This window comes from Dama dama, chromosome 4 (genome assembly GCF_033118175.1).
Source record: "Dama dama isolate Ldn47 chromosome 4, ASM3311817v1, whole genome shotgun sequence".
Classification (NCBI taxonomy): Eukaryota; Metazoa; Chordata; class Mammalia; order Artiodactyla; family Cervidae; genus Dama; species Dama dama.
In genome coordinates this window covers 70,221,341-70,242,299 of record NC_083684.1, presented here as the reverse complement: position 1 = coordinate 70,242,299, position 20,959 = coordinate 70,221,341, and the positions used below count along the sequence as shown (strand labels likewise).

Below are 20,959 nucleotides of genomic sequence, written 5' to 3'. Positions count from 1 at the left end.
GTGGGTAGGCTCAGAGGTGGCTGGCTGATAGATGAGAGATAATGGACAGATGATGTGTAGCTGAAAGGGATGACAGGTAATTGACAGATAATAGACGAGGGGTCCCTAATGGCTCAGACAGTTAAGGACCCACCTAAATGCACCAGACACAGGAGATGTGGGTTTGATTCTTAGGTTGGGAAGATCCCCTGGAGAAGGGCATGGCAACCCACTCCAGTCTTCTTGCCTGGAGAACCCCATGGACAGAGGAGCCTGGCGGGCTACAGTCCATGGGGTCAGGTTGCAAAGAGTCAGACACGACTTAGCGACTGAACAACTGCTACTTAGGGAGTACTCAAAGGAGATACAGCTCTTATATCTCATAGGAGATACGGCTAGGTAGCTACGTAGCTAGATATCCTCACAGATGCATGGATGGAAGGAGAAAACAGACATAGAAAGACACCAAGGGTCAGAGAGAATTTGTGTGTGTGTGTGCTTAGCCGTTCAGTCCTGTCGGACTCTTTGCAACCCCGTGGACTGTCGTCTACCAGGCTCTTCTGTCCATGGGGTTTTCCAGGCAAGAATACTGGAGCCGGTTGCCATTCTCTTCTGCAGGGGATCTTCCCGACTCAGGGATCGAACCTGCGTCTCCTGCATTGCAGGCAGATTCTTGACCCACTGAGCCACCTGGGAAGCCCACATTTTAGTAAGAGTTAACGAAGAAGCAAGATCGTTTAACTCTTGCAGGCCTCTTGTGTGCCAAAGTCTGTTCACTCATTTCTGGTTTTGCTGCAGCTAATTCCCCTTATTAGTTATTCCCTCCATATCAATGGAGGAAGGGAAACAGACATGGTTCTTGTCTGGCTGAAGACATAAACTTCAGGTTTGCTCCATTTGGCAAATATCAGCTGCCTGGGCCAGGGGCCCTTCTATCTCCTACTTCAATCTCAGTTCCCAGACCAGGGATCAAACCCATGCCCCCTGTGTTGGAAGTGTGAAGTCTTAACCACTGGACCACCAGGGAAGTCCCCGTTCCGAGGTTCTTAGTATGTATTTCCAAATTACCTTTAACAATAGGGTACCACTCTGCTGTACCACCAGCGTTATAGGAAGGTCCCCACTCTACCTGGGAGAGTCACAGATGTTGAGAGAAGTTTAAGTGAGAAAGATGCAAGCATTGTTGGTGCCGAAGAAAGACCTAATCGAATTCTTGAATGGGAAGGGAGAGAATTGGTAGATTTTTAAAACAGGGATGGGTGGCTAAGGCCGACAATCGTGTTATCAGAAGGGTCAAGATGTCCAAGAGACAGCGGGAGAGGAACCCATGGTCAGGAAGAGATATTTCCGAGCTGACCCCCCCAAGCACATTTCTGTGAGAAGCTGGTGAGTCAGAATGCGGTGGAGTCCAGGAGGGGTCAAGATGTTGAAGGCAGCCTGTGAAAAGCATCGCTGGTGTTGCCGGCGCCTTCACGCCGGGGCCTCAAGTGGAGTGACGTGGGGAGGGGGTGGGAGGGGTGGGGGGGCGAGCTGATCCAAGCTGGAGCCTGCAAAGGTGGGCACGTCCCAGGGTCCCGAAGCCAACAGCAGCCAGGATGCAGAGTTCAAGGGACAGCATGGTCTAGCCTTTAACGGGTGAGTGGGCAAGAAGGTGTGGACACTTTTTTCAACCTTTTTTACTGAACTATAGGTGACTTCCAATGCTGTGTTCATTTTGGCTGTACACCAAAATGACTCAGTTATTTCGACACGTATTGTCATCGCTGTTGTTGTTCAGTTGCCAAGTCGTGTCTGACTCTTTGCGACCCCGGGGACTGCAGCACGCCAGGCTCCTCTGTCCTTCACTATCTCCCAGAGCTTGCTCAAACTCGTGTCCATTGAGTTGGTGATGCCATTCAACCATCTCATCCTCTGTCGCCGCCTTCTCCTCGAGCCCTCGATCTTTCCCAGCTTCAGGGTCTTTTCCAATGAGTCAGCTCTTCGTATACATATATATAGGCACAATGCTCTAAAAGTTCTCTTCCACTGTGGTTTATCATAGGTTTATCATCGTTCCCTGCGCCATACAGTAGGGCCTTGCTGTGTATCCATCCCATATGTAAAAGCTTACGTCTGCTAATCCCAACCTCCCACTTTAGCCCTCCCCCAACCCCCTCTGCCCCGCAACCAGCAGTCTGTTCTCTATGTCCATGATTCTCTTTCTGTTTCAAAGACGGATTCATTTGTGTCGAATTTTAGATTTCACATATAAGTTATATCATGCGGACTTGGTATTTGTCTTCACCTGACTTAATCCACTCAGCTTGATCATCTCCAGTTGCATTCGTGTTGCTGCAAATGGCACGCTTTCATTCTTTTTTATGGCTGAGTAGTATTCCACTGTATATATGGACCACATCTTCTTTATCCGTTCCTCTGTTGATGGACATTTAGGTTGCTTCCATGTCTTGACTATTGTGAATACTGCTGCTATGAACATAGGGTGCCTGTAACTTTTCAAATTATACTCTTCACATTTTACCTCTTTTGAGCTGGGCAGTTTCTAAAATCCCATGTTCGTCTGATGGGTGGTCCAGCGACTTGGCATTCGTAAAAGTCTGCTAAGATTTAAAATTGTAGAGCCATATTTGTCTTTTCAGCCTTATCAGAGAATTCTCTGCACATACACACAATAAAGGGCTTCCCAGGTGGCCCTAGGGGTAAAGAACCCACCTGCCAATGTAGGAGACATAAGGGATGTGGGTTCGATCCCTGGGTCGGGAAGATCCCCTGGAGGAGAGCATGGCAACCCACTCCAGTATTCTTGCCTGGAGAATCCCATGGACAGAGGAGTCTGGTCGGCTACAGCCCTGGGTTTGCAAAGAGTCAGACACGACAACACACACAGTAGAGCGTCAAACAGGAGTTCCTCGAGCGGCATACAGTCTCCATGACGCTTCACTTCTTTCCGCCTGAGACGGGAGTTGAGGAGAGACTTCCGGGGTGCGGGGCGGCAGGCAGCCTCCTTCCCTGCGGCTCAGCTTTGAGCAAACACCTCTGTCCACTGTGCTGAACGCTCCAGTGTCTCCCTCGGTCACTCCTTCCTCATCTCGGACCGAGGTCAAGGGATCACAACGAAGCCTGCAAAGGTGTGTGTGACTGTTGGGGTCAGGGATCTGGGTTGATTAAGATCCCCCTCTCCCTTTCCTGCCCAGAAATCACCCAGTGTGGTTCCAACACGCCCCACTTCCCCACTCCCGCTTTCGCCACCTCACACCCAGAAAAGAGGGGACTTGGGGTCAGCATTCCGTCGTCGCCCTAACTCAGAGAGAGGCAGCTGGAGACATCCTCGCATCTCACTGGCCGACTGTGCAACTGCGGGAAACTCTGCCCGCCTGCGGACTTTGTCTCCTCACTGACGACCCGGTTGTACCCGGGACTGTTTGTTTGATTTTCTTTAAGGACTCTTTCAAAATCTGCTGTGTCATTTTGTGAGTGGAGTGGGGTCATACTATAGATCTGGTTACATCTCTACCTTTCTCCCAGGTGGGTGAGGGTTCCCCCCACCCACCCCTCACAATGTTTTAAAGAGAAAGTCTGTGAGTACCTCTAATTCATTTCCTCTGGCTTCAGGTAGTATTCAGTACAAAGCCGTAATTATTGATTTTTAAAAATCTCATACACCTCATATTTTAAATGCTTTCTTCTCTGCAATCACCTTCTGTTTTTTCAGTCTTCTAGCTTCATTGAGGCTTCCAAGGGCTAAGTCAAAGATCTCTCTTGGTAAATGTCACACTGCACTTGAAAATATGTGGGTTATTCTCGAACATCTTTTGATGTTGACCTCTAACATAATTCCACAGTGATGAGAATGGACTGTATGATTTTAATACCTTTAGATCATAAAACTTTTGCAACTTGATTTATGTCCCTTGATATGTTCCAGTGTTTCCTGGTTTACACTCTATGGGAATTTGAATAGAATTTGTATCCTGCTGTTGTGTGAGAACTGTATAAATCTTAATTATGTTGAATTGGTTCATAGGGCTTTTCAGGCCTGCTATATTTTTCTACTTCTCTATTCATTCTATTAATTTTTGAGAGTTTGATATTGAAGCTCCATATGAAAATATTAATTTGCCTACTTAAAAAATAACTCTAATATACAGTGGAACTTTTCCTTGAAAAAGACCCTGATGCTGGGAAAGATTGAAAGCAAAAGAAAAGGGCAACAGAGGATGAGATGGTTGGATGGCATCACCGTCTCAACGGACATGAGTTTGAGCAAACTCCGGGGAGATGGTGAAGGACAGGGAAGCCTGGTGTGCTGCAGTCCGTGGGGTCACGAAGAGTCAGACACGACTGAGCGACGGAACAAGTGGAACTACACGTAACCGTGTTCTGTATTTTCTAAGTCTCCTGTAAATGCATTATCATACTTTCATTAACTGAAAAAAATATAAAAGAAAGAACACACATACAAAGCAAACAAAAAGTTTCACACCAGTAGATATCAGTGCTGGGTTGAGGATTTTCGGGCTCCTTTACCACAGACCCCCAGGATGCGCAGCTTGTTCTAAGAGGACTGGATGAACCAAGGCCGTGTGGCTGGCGGAGCAGGGTGCTGGAGATGTGGCTGCTCAAAACCAGTCCACACCCCACCCGGACTGGGCCCTCCACACCTGGGTGCCCTCCTCCACCAGGCAGAATAAACGTGGTCCACTCCTACCTAGCTGTGCTCAGGTTAACCTCCGACTCGGCAGGAGTGGTGAGCCAACCCCTCTCCGTAACAGCTGTTGGCCAGACTCAGTTTCCCTTGCAAGCAGTTGGAGGAGCCTGGGGTTGGATGCCTTGTTTTTCAGCACTGCGGCATGATGATATCAGGCTGCCCAGGGCAATTCTCACCCCCTTTCTGGGGTTTGGACAATTTTCCTGGACGGTGTGCAGGCGCCTCCCCCTCCCTTCCCCGGGTGGACATCCGAGCCGTCCGGCGCGGGCACCGCAGTCCGCGCGGTCCCCCAGGGGGCGGGGCGCAGGCCCCCGGATGCTGCTGCCACACTGCAAACCTGGGGTGCTCCGCCTGCCTGCACCCGGGCCGCCGGCTTCAGACCCCGGCCGCAGCGCGGCCACGCGGCCCTCCGATGCCTCGGTTCCCCTACATGTGCGGCGGGGCGACCACAGCGCTTGCCTCCTTGGGTTCTGACAATTAAAGGACTCGTCTTTGAGTGCTTGAAAGCGGGGCCTGGGCACTGGCAGTCGACCCCAGCTCCGGGGGAGACACCCCCACCTCCCCTCCTCTGGTGCCCTCGCCGGGTCTGGCTGCAGACGTGGCCGCTCCGAGCCAACTTCCTCTGCCACGCGTGGCCACACAGACCCCAGGCATGGAAGGAGGCCCTGCCAGAGACCTCCCGCGAGGGTCACTGCTCTGCCAGCAGGAAGGGCAGGCCTCTGCCCTCATCTCCAGAGCCAGCCCCTCCCGAAGGAGCGTTATCAGCCCCGTCCCACAAGGTGGATGCTGAGGCCTGAGCGCTTGCCCAAGGCACCCTTGAGACCACCCGGCACCTCCACATCCCCCAGCTGCTGAAGGTCTCAGAAGGTGGGGCCCGGCTCTGGCTGTAAAAGTCTGGGGGTACAGCTAGTCGCTTTCCCAGACCCCCTCGCAGCCAGATGGTAGGGCCTGTGGCCTGGGTCTTCTGGTCCAGGGGCTGGCGGAGCGAAGCCGAGGGTGGTGACCGATGGTGTTGACCGTGCGGGATTCTACCAGCAGAAGCCCGGCCAGGCTCGGGCGTTGGATGCGTGGGAGCCCAGGGCAACTCACCCTGTCACCTCTCAAGTACTCATCGAGTCTCTAGGCTCAAGGGCAAGGAACTGGGCCCTGGGCTGCGGCCAGACTCCCAGGGCCCTGCCAGCCGGGAGGGTCCCCGGTGGGGCCCACAACGCCCTTCCCCGGACGGCAGCTCGAACAGAAGGCAGGAGCCGGGATCTGCACAACTCGTCAGCGGCTTTATTAACAACACTCTCCAGATGCTGGTCAGCGGCCGTCTCTGGCGCGCGTCCCAGGAGCAGGCGTTTGTCCACCTCGGGCCTGCCTGATGGGCCAGTCCCAGCACAAGGAGGCAGACCTCGGATCCCCCTGCCAGAACACGGCCCGTCCTGTTGGAGCCGTGGCGCAATCCATCCGTCCTGGGAGGGGCAGGGGGCCGTCTCCCCAGGCGAGACAAGACCCGGTCCCCCCCCTCCGGCCTTCTCCAGCCCAGAGCCCTGCCCCTGCCCAGCTCCTTGTCTGGGTTCCGGGCCCGGGAGGATGGGGGTGGGGAGGGCCACGAGGGCGGGGCTCGGGCTGACCCGGAGAGTGAGGTTCGGGGCATCACGCGACAGGGCTCGGGCACCGGAGTGCGGATGCGGCGCGCGCCGGCGCTACCCCAGCGGCCAGGGCGGGAAGGGCGCGGCGCCCGCGGGGCCCGGGGCGGCGCCGCCCGCGCCGGCCGCGCGCCCGTGGGTGCGCTGGTGGCGGAGCACGTGCTCGCGGCGCCCGAAGCCCTTGCCGCACTGCCAGCAGGCGAAGGGCCGCGCGCCCGAGTGCGTCTTGCGGTGGCGTACCAGGTGCTCGCGCCAGTAGAAGGTCTTGCCGCACTCGCAGCAGGCGTGCGGCTTCTCGCGCGCGGGCAGCGGGCGCAGGGCCGGGCCCGGGCCGCCGGGGTGCGTGCCGCGGTGGCGCCGCAGGTGCTCCTTGCGCCGGAAGGCCTTGCCGCACTCGGGGCAGGCGTGCGGCTTCTCGCCCGAGTGGCTCTGCCGGTGGCGCAGCAGGTGCGCTGGCTTCAGCGAGGACTTGCCGCACTCGGGGCAGGACGCGGTGCCCGGGGCCGCCAGGAAGGCGGGCGGGCCGGGCGCCGGCGGGGCTGGCGGTGCCGGCGGGGGGCTGCCCGGCTCCTGCTTGTAGGGGCGCGCGGCCTGGGTGTCCGCCGTCGCCGGTTCCTCAGCCCCAGGGGCCGCATCTCCTGCAAGCAAAGGCGCAGAATCAGGGCGGCCATGGACTGGTTCATGGATGTGGGGGACCGGGTGGTTCGTGGGCACGGCCTGGATGGATGTGTGGGGGGATGAGTGGGCACTGGGGATGCACAAGCTGGGTCGGTGCAGGACTGTTTGATGAGTGGGGGAATGGCCTCGTTCATGGATGGACGCGGACCGACCGGTTGATGGATGGGGCGGTGGGCAGATGGTTCAAGGATGGGGAGATAGGATGGTTTATGGATGGCAGTAGGACAGACGGGTTAATAGGTGGATGGGGGGGTGGGTGGGCAGACTGGATGATGGATGGGGGGCGGGCAGGGGGACGGACGGATGGGCCAGCGCGTGGCGAAGAACAAGCTGTGAGGGGATGGACAGAAGCTGCCAAGGAGGCGCCTGCTGAGAAGCTGGGTGCAGAGCCTGGGGTCAGGCTGCGGGGACGCAACCCTGGCTCGGCAGGCGCCCGTCCCGGCTGGGTTATTCTCTTCTGTGCTGGGGCTCCTGCTGAGGAAGGGCTGGTGACCCCGGGGTCTCGAGGCGGCCGCGGGATGTCAGCACCCCCGCCCCCGTGTGCTGGGCCCTCCGGGGCGGGGTCCGGCGCGTGGGGTCGGTCCACTGAAGGCGTGAGTGACGGACAAGGGAGGAGCGTGTCCCGCGGGCGGGGAACGCGGTGCGGAAGGAGGGGCTGCTCACCTGAGGGCGTCGCCTCACCAGCTTCCTCTACTGCGCCGACCCCGGAGCCTCCGGTTGCATCCTCAGGCGCCCTCGTCGCTGGTCCCTGGAACCAGAGACCCCACATGGCCAGCTGAGAAGCCGGAGCCCCACCGCCCGCCCTCTGGGTCCTGCCGCCGGCTCTGGGGGCAGTGGCTGCCGGGCGGGGACACCATCTGTTGGTCCTCCAGGGACCGGCCCGGGGAGAGGGCCACGTGGCGAGGACCGAGGCCTCCCACTGTCCTCCTGCGGAGCACCTCTGCAGCGGGCCCCCCAGCCCCCAGCAGCCTCCTGAGGGGCCGGGGCCGGGCCGGCCCCACACTCCCGACCCACGGGGCGGCGGACACCATGACCGTTTCCTGCTCTGAGCCACTGCGCTTCGGGTGGTTTGCTACCCGGCAGACAGACCACTGATGGAGCCGCTTTAACCCTGCCTTTAGATTCGATGCCCTGTGCCACCTCCAAGAAAATGCAGAAGGAAAACGCACAGGCTACTTTCAACTCAGGACCAAATTAAGGAGCTTTTCCCAGCTCTTCCGTGGACGGTTCTGAGCAGCGTGGCCCGGCCAAAGGTCCATGGTTGAGAGTGCCAGCTTCAGAGCCACGACCTCCGGCTCCTTTATGCTCTTGTCGCGGCTCCTCGAGGAGTCTAGGTGGAGTCATTTCTCCTGGAAAGGCCTGGCCGACCTCCCAGTGGAGTCACTAGACTGTCGTCTCAGGTAGCTCAGTGGTCAAGAATCTGCCTGCCAACGCAGGAGACACAGGAGACAAGGGTTGGATCGCTGGGTCGGGAAGATCCTCGGGAGTAGGAAATGGCAACCCACCGCAATATTCTTGCCTGGAGAATCGCACGGACAGCTCTGCCGCAGGGAGACACTGGCCCCTGGCCACCTCTCAAGTGCGCGGGAGGCCAGTCATACTGCAGCCCCGAAGCTGCGGGGCTGACCCTCCGGGCACAGCGGGACCCGGCCTGGCCCAGAGAGGGGCCTCTGCGCTCGCCTGCGGGGCAGGGACCACTGGGCCGGCTGGTCCCGCCAGCGGTCCGGTCTGAGGACCTAACTCATGGCGGAGGCTCCGGGCCATGCAGGCACGGGCATCTGCGCCGCGCCCGGTGGGAGGCTTGGGAGCACTCCGGCTGGCGTTCCTGTTTTTCCCGACACATGCTGTCGCCCGGGGCTGGTGCTGCCCCCTAAGTCCCTGGAGGACCCTCCTGGCCTCTCCCTTCCGCCCCTCTGTAGCAGTTAACCCGTGTCCTTCCGCTGGGACCAACCACAGCCGCCGGCAGGGCTGGGTCAGCCCTCAGGGTGGTCCCGGGACCCTGAACTTGCATCAGTCGTCAGAAGGGTGGGCCGGGGTGGTGGTTAGTGGTGTCCGACTCTCTGCGACCCCACGGCCTGAAGCCTGGTAGGCTCCTCTGTCCTTGACAGTTTCCCGAAGTTTACCGAAGGTTGCCTGGGCACCGTCCCTTACTGCCACCCCTGGCCTGACCCTCCCCACCCCCCGCCGCCACCACACCCTGGACCTCAGGGTCCGTGGAGCCTGTTGGGGGTGTCTCCACGGGGAGCTGGGGGCAGGGGGTGAGTGTGAAGGAAGGGGGGGGGACCCGGGGGCAGGGGGTGAGTGTGGGGGAGGGGGAGGAGGAAGAGGGATGGGGGCAGGGGTGAGTGTGGCGGAGGGGGAGGAGGGATGGGGGGCAGGGCTGAGCGTGCGGGAGGAGGGGGGGCCGGGCGCAGGGGCAGGGCGGACCCCGGGCTCACCCACAGCTCCTCCAGCAGCGCCACGGCCTCCTCGCCGCTCTGCGGCCGGCGGCTGCACACCCAGGCCTGCACCTCGGCGGGCAGCGCGCTCAGGAACTGCTCGAGCACCAGCAGCTCCAGCATCTGCTCTTTGGTGCGCACCTCGGGCCGCAGCCAGGCCCGGCAGAGCGCGCGCAGCAGCCCCAGAGCCTCGCGGGGCCCCGGGGCGTCGCCCAGGTGGAAGTGGCGGAAGCGGTGCCACGGCGAGTCGGCGGTCAGACCCTCGGCGGCACCTCGCTCCTGCTTCACGGGGCCCGGGCCTGGCGCCTCCATGGGGCCGGCAGTGGGGTCACAGCGCCTGCGGGGAGAGGCTGCGGTCAGAGCGCGCTCCGGCGGGGCCCCCACGCGGGAGGGCTGGCCGCCCCGCGCCCCCCACGAAGGGCTCGCCCGCCGCGTGTGGGCCCCTGTCCCCACTCTCCCCGCCTCCTGCGTCCTCCCCGCAAGGACCCAGCGAGGCCGCGCGCGCGGAGGCCACCGGCCCTTCGCAGGCGCCTGGGCCTTGTCATCAGCACCTCCGATGCCGGTGGTCGCACCGCGATGCCGCAACGCGGAGGCAGACGCTCCCTGACACGGGCTCCCAAGTGCTCCCCGCCCTGCCTCTCCCTCACTAACCAGGGTGGACACAGACGTGTCCCCCTCCACCCCAGGGGCTCGTGTGGACGCTCGGACCCCCAACGTGACTGTACGCGGGGCCGGGGCTTTGAGGAGGACGTGGAGGTGAAGTGAGGTCCTCGGGGTGGGGCCCAGGGCATGGCAGCTCCGGCCCTGACCTAGGAGGACACAGCGGGAAGGGAAGGCAGGGTCCGTGGGCGGGCAGAGGCCCCCCCCACACCCCCGTCCACCTTCACTGACCCCCGCCGGACCCCCGCCTCCCCAAGCACGAGGAGCGAGCGTCTGTGGTTGTAGCCGCCTGGTCTGTGGTGATCAGGTCTCGACACTCACGGGCCTCCCAGGCAGAGTCTGGGAGCTGGTCGATGTGGAGGGCTGACTGTAAGACCCTCCACCCTCCCAGTGGTGTCACTGGACTGTCTTCCCAGGCGGCTCAGTGGTCAAGAATCTGCCTGCCAATGCATGAGACACAGGAGACCCGGGTCCGATCCCTCGGTCGGGAAGAGCCCCTGGAGTAGGAAACGGCAACCCACTCCAGTGTTCCCACCCAGGGAGCCCTGTGCCCCCCACTTCCTCTCCCCGTTCCCAAAGTGGGAGAACAGACTGGCAGCGGCCTCAGTCCCGAGGACTGCAGACACAGAGCAGGTGCTGCCGCGCAGGGGTGATCGGAGAGGGTCTGCAGACAGTTCTGACCGTCAGATGGGGGTGCAGAGAGCGGTACGGCTGGCATCCAGCCAGTGGAGGCTGGGGACACTGCGGGGGACCCTGCAGGGCCCAGAAAGGCCCCGGCAGAGGACGCAGCCCCCAAATAAACCCCGCCTGGAACCACAGCCCTCAAACGCTCCGGGAACCCCGGACTTCCTTCCGGGGTACCTCAAGGTGAGAACGCGCTTCCTGACCCAGAGAAAGGACCAGTCCCTGTCCCCGTCTCCTTCTCTCCCGAGCATGCCGTGGGCCTTCCTGGGGCCTCGGCAGATAGCAGAGCTTTTCGGGGTCACGCTGAGCTGTGCAAAGAGTGGTGCCATGCTTCCAACTTTTCATTGTGAAACACGGTTACTCTTCATTTAAAAACCGTTATGGGGCGTGGAAGAAACTGGGAGACTGGGATTGACACATACACACCACCACATAGAGAACAGAGAACTGACACGAATCTCGTGAATAGCACGGGGACCCCTACTCAGTACTCCGGAAGGACCTGTATACGACTAGAATCTATCCAAGAGTGGGTGTGTGCGTGTGTGACTGACTCACTTTGCTCTACAGCAGAAAACAATAGTGTAAATCAACTATCCGTGGGTGCATGTTAAGTTGCTTCAGGCATGTCTGACTCTTCGGGACCCCATGGACTGTAGCCCACCAGGCTCCTCTGTCCATGGAATTCTCCAGGCAAGAATACTGGAGTGGGTTGCTAGTTCCTCCTCCAGGGGATCTTCCCAATCCAGCGGCTGAACCCACATCTCTTAGGTCTCCTGCATCGGCAGATGGGTTCTTTACAACCAGTGCCACCTTGGAAAGGCCTTATATAAACCATGAAAGTGAGTCGTTCAGTCGTGTCCGACTCTGCCACCGCGTGGACTATACAGTCCATGGGATTCTCCAGGCCAGAATACTGGAGTGGGAAGCCGTTTCCTTCTCCAGGGGATCTCCCCAACCCAGGGATCGAACCCAGGTCTCCCGCATTGCAGGCAGATTCTTTACCAGCAGAGTCACCAGGGAAGCCCTAAATCAACTATACTCCAATTAAAAAAAAAAAAGAGAAAAAAGTGTTATTTATGTTAACATGTGGAAAAGTCAACTACTGCTATTTCTAAATGCATTACTACTATGAGATTTTCTCAGCCTTAGTTTCTGAGATGACACAGAGATGTAAACAAAAGTGCTTTGGGGAGCGTCTTCAAAAATTGTTTAAGGTATAAAGGGGTCCTAGGCTTAAAATCTTTGAGACCACTGGCCCACAGCCTGTTTTTAAACAAAAGTTTTACTGGTACACAGCTGTGCCCATCTGCTGTGTATGGAGGACCTTCTCAGACTTAAGCTGGTTTGATCAGCCAGCTGATTAGTGGCAGGGACTGAACTCACACTGGCCTTAAAGCGCGGCTGCCAAGGAGGAGGAGCGGAGGAGCTCGCATCTGGGTGAAAGAGGCTGCAAAACATCAGCCAAGTTAAAACGGGTAGCCAGGCAGGCAAGCTCCATCCAGAGCCTTGCCTCATTTATTTTTTTCCATCTTTTTTCCGAAGAGGAGAAGGAGCTGAGGGACAGAGTGGGAGTTCGGGATTAGCAGACACAAACGGCTATACACAGGACAGATACACAAGGTTCTACTGCACCGCAGAGGATCCCAGTCCATCAGGATACGGTTCATCATCAATCCTGCGATGAACCATCATGGAAAAGAGTATGAAACAAGAATGCGTTAGTGTATAACTGAATCACTTTGCTGGACAGCAGAAATGACCACTGTGAATCAACTAAACTTCCATAAATTAACTTTTTAAAAAAATGCAAAAAAGGGGGAAGGAGTTTTGAGAGGCAGGGGACACATGCGTACCTATGGCTGATGCACGCCGATGTTTGGCAGAAACCAACACAATATCATAAATCAATTATGCTTCAATTAAAAAGAAGAACATTATAAAAAATTAAAAAATAAAATGTTTTAAAAAAAGACGGGAAAAAATAAATGAGACAAGGCTCTGGATGGAGCTTGCCTGCCTGGCTACCAGTTTTAACTAGGCCAATGTTTTACAGCCTCTTTCACCCAGATGCCAACAGTGTCTCCCCACCTGTGACAACCAAGAATGTGACCTGGAGACTTCCACGAGTCCCCCGGCGGCGGGGGCAGGGGCGCAGTGGGCCCTGCTGGGGAGCCACCGGTCCACTGGACTAATATTTACTCAGACCAAAGGGCCACCTTCCCAGCGAGTCGTCCTAGGACAAGACACGCCACCTTTTACGCTGTGAATCTTCCCTCCCCGGGGCTGCAAAATGGGGAAAGTCAGGCCAACCAAGGCGTCTCAAGAAGTCAAGACGTACGGAAAACAAAGATGCTTGGCGCGCGCGGCGGCGCCAAGCCAGCCTTCCACCAGCGTCCGCCCTGCCCACTCCCGTCACTTTGTGCGGTGCCGGGGACACAGCTTCCAACAAAAGCGCCGGCGCTGCACCCAAGCCCCCGCGGGAGCAGGGGCTGAAAGGGGAAATAGAAGGCGGGCGGCGGGGCCGCCGCGGACGACCAGGAGACCAAACACAGGCCTGCAGCGCGGCGCGCCCACCAGCCAGGCTGTCGGGGGGGAGGGGGGGGGGCACGCGTTCCCGAGGAGGAGAGAAAGGAGGAGGGCAGCTGACCCCGGCCCGGGGGAGGCGCAGCTCCGCCGAAGTGCCGCCCAACGTACAGAGACCGCGCGCCGGAGGCCCGCCCGCACCCCGCCCGCGCCGGGCCCACCCCCTCCCAGGAGCCCCTTTCCGCAAACCTCTCCGACCCGGTCCGTCCCCGCCGGCGCCCCCAGAGTCCCAGGCAGGGCCCAGCCCCCGCCCGCGCCAGTCCCCTCCCCTCCCCCACCCCATACCCCTCCCCCATCCCACCCCACCGGAGTCCCCTCCCCCTCCCCCGGCCCTCCCCCACCCCGCCCCCCTCGGTCTCCAACTCTCCCCGCCCCCCCCGGCGTTCTCCGCCCCCCTCCCCTACCCCGCCCCCCTCGGTCTCCAACTCTCCCCGCCCCCCCCGCCGTTCTCCGCCCCCGGGACCTGCAACCCTCCCCCTTCCCGACGCCCCCACCCCCGTTCGCGCTCCCAGCCCCCGGCCCCCTTTTCATCCCCTCCCCCACCTCCGCCGTTCCTCCCTCCCCGGGCCCCCCGCCGGCTCCCTCCCCGAAGCTCGTCCCGCCGGCCCCCTCCGACGCCTCCCTCCTAGCCCCCCTCGCTCACCTCACTCTCTCGGGCGAGGCCCCCCAAGCCCCCTCGCCACCTCGCGCATGCGCACAGAGCTCACCAGGACTCCATGCCCCGGCAGGCTTTGCGCCAAACGCGCCTATCCCCCTCCCCCCAACCTTCCCAGACGCTCAGCGGCCGCTTCCCCCCCGCAATTAGCCCACCGCCCTCACCCAAAACAACATCTCCCAGGGAGCACCGCGGCAAACGCGGCCTCTCATTGGCCCTCGCCTCGGCGACCCGCCCCCCCCCCCACGCCCGTCCTCGGACGGTGCCGCCAGCGCCAGAACTACATTTCCCAAGATGCACCGAGGTGCCGCCAGGTTTTTGGACTACATTTCCCACAACGCAAGCACACGGGTCTTCGCCCGGGCCCGCGCGCGGGCGGGCACCTCCCCACCCCACCCCGGGCAGGCGCAGATGCGCCGTAAGGCAGAGCAGGCGAGCCGAGGGAGGAGGAGCCAGGGCGGCGTTGCCGTGGAAACCGGAGCGGCCGTCCGGAAACGAGGCCCCTGCAGCCCAGAAGTGGGCCGGCAGGGAGGAGGGGCCCGAGCCGGGGCTCCGCGCCAATCAGAGCTGCGCGCTGCGTCTCCTTGACAACGGGCCGCGCGTCACCCTCCCTCCCCGCCCCGTGCGGACGCAGCGGGGTCCGAGTTGGCCATGCGGCCGCGGCGGCGGGCCTCGGGGGGCCGCGGTCCGGGGGCCGGCCGGGGCTCCCTGCTCTGCCTTGTAAGCCTGGCGCGCGGGTCCTGGCCTCCGTTTGTCTCCCCGCCTTTGAGTCGGGGAGGGGGCTGTTTGCAAGGTCTCGACTGGCCTCCGGGGACCGGCCGCAGCCTCCGCATCTCAGACCCGGAAAGGAGATGCACAAGACGGGCCCAAGACCGAGGCCGGGCCGGGAGCCGCGCGGACCCCGGGCTCAGTCATCGCCCGGGGCCACACCTCATGTCCTCGGGAAGGGTGAGGCGGACACGCCCCTCGCCCCCACCTCCGCCTCCGCCTCCGGGGCTGGTGCGCAGACGGGGTGAGACAGTGGCTGGCGCGTAACCAGCGTTCACCAGACGGACGCCTTCCCCCTGGTTTCACAAGTGGTCAGTGGCTGAGTCAGAACCTCCTGTCCGAGAGCGGGTGAAAACCACCCTCCTCATTGTGGCCTCATGGACCTTGGTCCACCGCTTCCCTCTTGCCCAGTGGGTTCCAGTCACACCGGAGTTTTTCCTGCTGAACTTTGTTCCCACTCACTTCCGATTGCCCACTCGACGTCTCCACTTGGATTTTTTAAAGAGGCATTTCAGACTTTGAGCTGGACAGAGGAGAATGTTTTGCCCCTACCCCCTAGCAAAGAAACTTGCTTTCGTCCCAGTTTTGTACGGTCTTAGGAAATGAATCTAAAGGATTTCCCTGGCGGTCCAGTGGGCAAGACTCCACGCTTCCACTTCAGGGGCATGGTTTCGATCCCCGATGGGGGAACTAAGATCCCACAAGCCACGCAGCACAGCCAAAAGAAAAAAAAAAAAAAAAAAACAGTTGGATGGCATTTAGTACATTCGCATTGTTGTGCAAACCATCACCACCGTCCATCTCTAAAACACTCCTTATCTTGCAAAACTGAAACCACCCACACTCCACTCCCTTGTTCCCCCTGCCGCCAACCCCTGGCAGCCCCCATTCTACTTTCTGCCTGTGAATTTGAATATTCTAGGCACTTCATGTAAGTGGAATCACAGTCCTTGTCTCTTGTGACTGGCATATTTCATTTAGCGTAATGTTTACTCCTGTCATGGCAGGTGCCACATTTTCCTCCCCCCCTTTTTTTAAGGCTGAGTAATATTCCATTGTATGAATAGACCACATTTTGTGTATCCATGCCTCAGAAGGCTCTTCCTAAAACTTAAACCTTTGGACTTCCTTGGTGGTCCTGTGGTTAAGACTCTGAGGTTCCACTGTAGGGGGCGCGAGTTCGGTCCCTCCTTGGGGAACTAAGATCCCACATGCTGCATGGCAAGGCGAAAAAACAACAACTTAAACCCTTGACCCTTACAAGTTCCCACAAAATAGGACCCCTTTATAGACCCAGGATTCCTCCAGCTTTGGGGCAAGTCAGGAGTGCGAGGGCTTGCCTGGTAGAGTAAGGAGTCAGTAGATAAACACTCCTTAGTGGGCTTCCCTGGTGGCTCAGATGGTAAAGAATCTGCCCACAATGTGGGATACCTGGGTTCGATCCCTGGGTTGGGAAGATCCCGTGGAGAAGGGCATGGCAACCTGCTCCAGTATTCTTGCCTAGAGAATCCCCGAGGACGGAGGAGCCTTGCCGGCTACAGTCCATGGGGTCACGAAGTGTCTGATACAACTGAGCGACTAGGCACAGCACAGATAAACATTAGCTAATTTTCACTTTACCTATGGTGGACTCAGTAATGAAAGAACGCCCAACCCAGACACAAAGTTCACCCCACCCCACCCCTAGCCCACTGCCAGGGAATGAAATACCCTGTTTCCCCACAGAATCTCCTCTGCTCATCCCTTGTCTGATTCCTGTGTGCTGGGCACTTGTATATTATTATTAATATAAAGACAGATGCGGGGGCAGGCTCAGGACACGGGCAGGGTTGGGGGGGGAAGGACAGGGCAAACAGATTCCGGGTCCAACTGGAGCTCCAGCGTCGCGCAGTGGGTGTGTCAAGGTTCAAAATCCTCCCCGCTTCCCCCCACCCCCCGCCCGTGCCCTCCTCCCTAGTTACAACACATCAGCGTTTTCATCTGAATTGTAGGTGACCTAGCACGCAGATGTATTCCCAGGTGGTGCTAGTGGTAAAGAATCCACCTGCAATGTAGGAGACACAAAAGACACGGTTGGATCCTTAGGTTGGGAAGAATCCTTGGAGGAGGAAATGGCAACCCACCCCAGTATTCTAGCCTGGAGAATACCATGGACAGAGGAGCCTGGAGGGCTACAGGCCACCGGGTCACAAAGAGTCTGACGGGACCAAGGGACCGAGCATACAGACCACCTTCAAATTCTTTATATATATGCATATATATCATTATTAGTATTTGGCTGCTTCGGGTCTTAGTTGCGGCATGCAGGGTCTTTGGCTGCAGCGCTCAGACTCCCTAGCTGCGGCACACGGGCCTAGGACGTACCGCGGTATAGTTGCCGTGCAGGGCTTAGTTCTCCGTGGCATGTGGGGTCTTAGTTCCCCAACCAGGGGTCAAACTGGTGTCCCCTACATTGCCAGCTGGATTCTTAACCACTGGACCACAGGGCAAGTCCCATCTTCAAATTCTCTTTTTGGGGGGGGTTGTAAATTGAGGTATCTTAATGTTAAAAAAAAATGAACACCAGTGATATTAAAGAATATCACTTCAAGTATATTTCAGATGCCCTTTGAGATAAAATGTTGCGAAAATATGCATTTGAAGTTGACTTTGGTAGATGCTAGACCCATCTTCAAATTCTTAATGCTCTTTTTTTTAACGTGAGACTCTGCATTTTCACTGTTCACTGGGCCCACAAATTAAGTAGCTATACACATAACATCACCTCAATGAGTTATGCGGTACCCACACACGGCGGCCGTTTCTCCAGTGCTCAAGTGTACTGTCGTTATGGGTGAGGAATAGAATAAAAGGACTCTCTTGATGTCCTCCCTCCATTTCTTCACCCAGTAATATCGTACCTATTGATCAGTGATCAAGTCACATGACACCTCCTCCAGGAAGCCCTCTCAGACCATGCCCACTGCAATAAACCTGGACGAAGGGCCTCATCTGAGCCTCCACAGTGTCCCTTCTCTCTCCATCTCTGTGGGTGTGTGGCTGCCCCGCCCACCCTCTGGCGAGGAACTCATCAACACAGATCCAGTGGTTGCCAGCTCCTTGCTTGGGGCCTGCTCTTGAAAAGAGTAAATAAGCAGGGGAGGAAAGAAATTCTTACCCTACTTCCCAGGCCTGAGGGCGAGAATTCCTCTGGCAGCAAACCTAGCCATACCCCACCAAAGCTCCCCAGCTCCTTTGTAGCACCAATATAATTATTACTCAAAATAATAATTAACGCTTTCTTTCTGTCTGGTCTTTAAGGAGATTCAGCAGGGCGGCAAGGGTGTTGCGCTCTCCCCTGGGTCTGCAGCCCTGCCCTGAGCGCCCAGGAAGCTCAGGTAACGTTCCTGGATAAACAGGTGACAGATGAGCCCCTGAACAAGGGAGGGGACAAGTCCTGGGATGAACGGGGCAGTCTGCACACCACCGCAGTGCTCCGGGGCGGGGAGTGGGGGCTGAATTCGAGAGTGAGTCATCTTCCCCTTAGGAAACACTCAGGGTGAATAAGGAAATTAGGAATGAATTGCTTAATGATGGGATCACGCTGCCCCCATTATGTTATTTCACAGGCACACTCACCTAGGGGAGAAGGCGGAGCAGATCAAAGCATGAGCCCATTTTACAGTCGGGAGAAGTGAGGCCCTGTGAGGTGAGTGGGCTTGGCCCCAGTGACACAGCGGGAGGGAAGCAGGGGCGGGGCTCGACCCAGGCTTTAGGAACTGCAGTAGGGGGTGGGGTGCAGGTTCTTTGCTGGCTGGAATACACGCCCCCCATCCCTCCTTCCGTGGGTGTAGGGACAGCGAGCAGGGCCTACAGCAGGAGGGAGACAAACAGAGGTTTAATTTTTCACTGTTCTGGAGGCTGGAAGTCCAAGATCAGGGTGTTGTGGAGCCCTGTACCAAGGTCACAGGACAAAAATCCCTGGAACTGACCAAGCCCCAGAGCAACTGTTGCCACGAGTCTACAGATTAAACCGGCCAATTCCCTGACCCCATGTTGTTGTTCAGTTGCTAAGTCATTTCCAGCTCTTTGTGACCCCACGGACTGCAGCTTGCCAGGCTCCTCTGTCCTCCACTATCTCCTGGAGTTTGATCAAACTTACGTCCATTGAGTCGGTGATGCCATCCAACCATCTCATCCTCTGTCATCCCCTTCTCCTCCTGCCCTCAATCTTTCCCAGCATCAGGGTCTTTTCCAGTGAGTCAGCTCTTTGTATCAGGTGGCCAAAGTATTGGGGCTTCAGCTTCAGCATCAGTCCTTCCAATGAATATTCAGGGTTGATTTCCTTTAGGATTGACCGGTTTGATGTCCTTGCTGTCCAAGGGACTCTGAACAAGTCTTCTCTAGCACCACAGTTCGAAAACATCAATTCTTTGGGGCTGAGCCTTCTGTAGGGTCCAACTCTCACATCTATACATGACTACTGGAAAAACCATAGCTTTGACTAGATGGACCTTTGTTGGCAAAGTGATATCTCTGCTCTTTAATACGTTGTCTAGGTTTGTCATGGCTTTTCTTCCAATCTTCCTGATCCCATATTGGGTAAAATACCCACCCTATTACTCTCCCTGTAGCATCCTAACCGATCACCCAATGCCACCCTTCCAATCTATAAACTTCGACTGCTAGCTCATGAGAGAGGTTAGCTCTCCCTTGAGCCGGCCCGCTGTTCTAACAGTGTCACCTGCTGTAATAAACTTTATCCTTCTCTCATTCTGCCTCACATCTGGAAATTCTTTTCCGGCCCACGCACAGACCAGGACAGGTGTTGTCACACTTGGTTTCTTGAAAGTCCTGATTTTGAGTAATTGTTGGGCATAAACCCATTTACTTAGGGGGAGAGTTCGAAGGTATGGAATTCACATACAAGGAGGATCGACTACTTTTTTTGCTTTTAACTGGAGTAGTTGCTTTACAATGTCCGGTTAGTTTCTGCTAACAACAAAGAGAATCAGCTCTGTGTATACACACGTCCCCTCCTCTTGAGCCTCCCTCCCACCCTTTTAGATCATCAGAGCACAGAGCCTCTTCCTGCTGACTGCCTGTTTGACACATGGTCCATGTACATACCTCAGTGCTGCTATCTCAGTCCCCCCTTCCCCCCTCCCCTGAGTCCACAGGATGGACTACTTTTTTAAGAAAATAATAATAGATTTTAGTTTCATTGGTCAGGAGAGAATCCCAGCCAAACCCAGAAATAACATTCTTGTAAATAGGAGATACGGGTCCCTGTGGGAAGTGGCCGTTCCCCAGAACCACTTATTCTGGGATGCTGAGGCCCTCGTGTGCTGTTCATCGTCGTCGTTCCACAGAGCCCCTGACATACACACATGCGCGTGCTCACACGCACACACACGCACACACACACAGTGCGGCCTGGAGAGAGGCGCTGAGAAGGACCACCTGGGAGATCTTAGTTCCCGGCCTAGGAATCGAACCTGGGTAATCTGGCATCTCTGGTGGCTCAGTGATAAAGAGCCTGCCTGCCGACGCAGGAGATGCAGGTTCCATCCCTGGGTGCAGATGATCTGGCACGCAGGAGAAGGGAATGGCAACCCGCTCCAGTATTCTTGCCTGGGAAAGCCCATGGGCAGAAGAGCCTGGTGGGATTGAGGTGGCAAAGGAGTCGGACACGACTGAGCGGCAGAACCAGAACAAGTCTGAGCCCAGGGTCCCTCACCTTCACAAAGGCAGCCGCTGCCTCTCCTGCGGCCCCTCTGGGAAGTCAGGGAGACAGTAGTGGGATCAGATGCAGAGCCAGCAGCCCCACATTTATCTTCTGTCCTGTGATAATGTCGGGGAAAAGTTGCCAGACATAAATAAACGTTTATTTTTAAATGAACTCCTCCGGCAACAAGAGAGCGTTCCCTTCTAAACCTCACAACCGTTCGGAATTTACGCTGAACTTTTTATAGCTCTGGGAACACCCCACCAGCGGAAGAGGAAAGTTTAATGGGTTTTATAGTTTGTTTACACCAACCAACGCCTGCCCCTCCCCCACCTCTCGTTCACTTTCTCCTGACGTTTTGTAATTGCCAAACCAGGTCTCGCTGGAAATGAACTGAAATCTACAGGATCTTAAAGGACTTTGCTTCTTCAATAATAAGGATCCTACTTTATTTTGTAATGAAAT

At 57.4% G+C, this 20,959-nt stretch overlaps 1 protein-coding gene across 6 annotated transcripts; it reads right to left on the bottom strand.

Annotated features, from left to right (window-relative positions):
• Positions 1-5,940: 5,940 nt before the first annotated feature.
• ZNF444 (zinc finger protein 444) lies at positions 5,941-16,351 on the bottom strand. Of its 6 annotated transcripts, none has more exons than XM_061140396.1 (5): positions 14,008-14,153; positions 10,086-10,243; positions 9,435-9,771; positions 7,660-7,744; positions 5,941-6,956 (listed from the first exon to the last, which is right to left on the bottom strand). In XM_061140396.1, exons 2-5 carry the CDS (start codon positions 10,223-10,225, stop codon positions 6,376-6,378), a joined length of 1,143 nt encoding a protein of 380 aa, XP_060996379.1. In that variant the 5' UTR covers positions 10,226-10,243; positions 14,008-14,153; the 3' UTR covers positions 5,941-6,375. The 6 variants fall into 6 exon arrangements, with proteins under 6 accessions (XP_060996379.1, XP_060996380.1, XP_060996383.1 ...); XM_061140397.1 differs by lacking the exon at positions 14,008-14,153 and adding an exon at positions 13,554-13,585; XM_061140400.1 differs by lacking the exons at positions 10,086-10,243; positions 14,008-14,153 and adding an exon at positions 16,219-16,351.
• Positions 16,352-20,959: the final 4,608 nt, after the last annotated feature.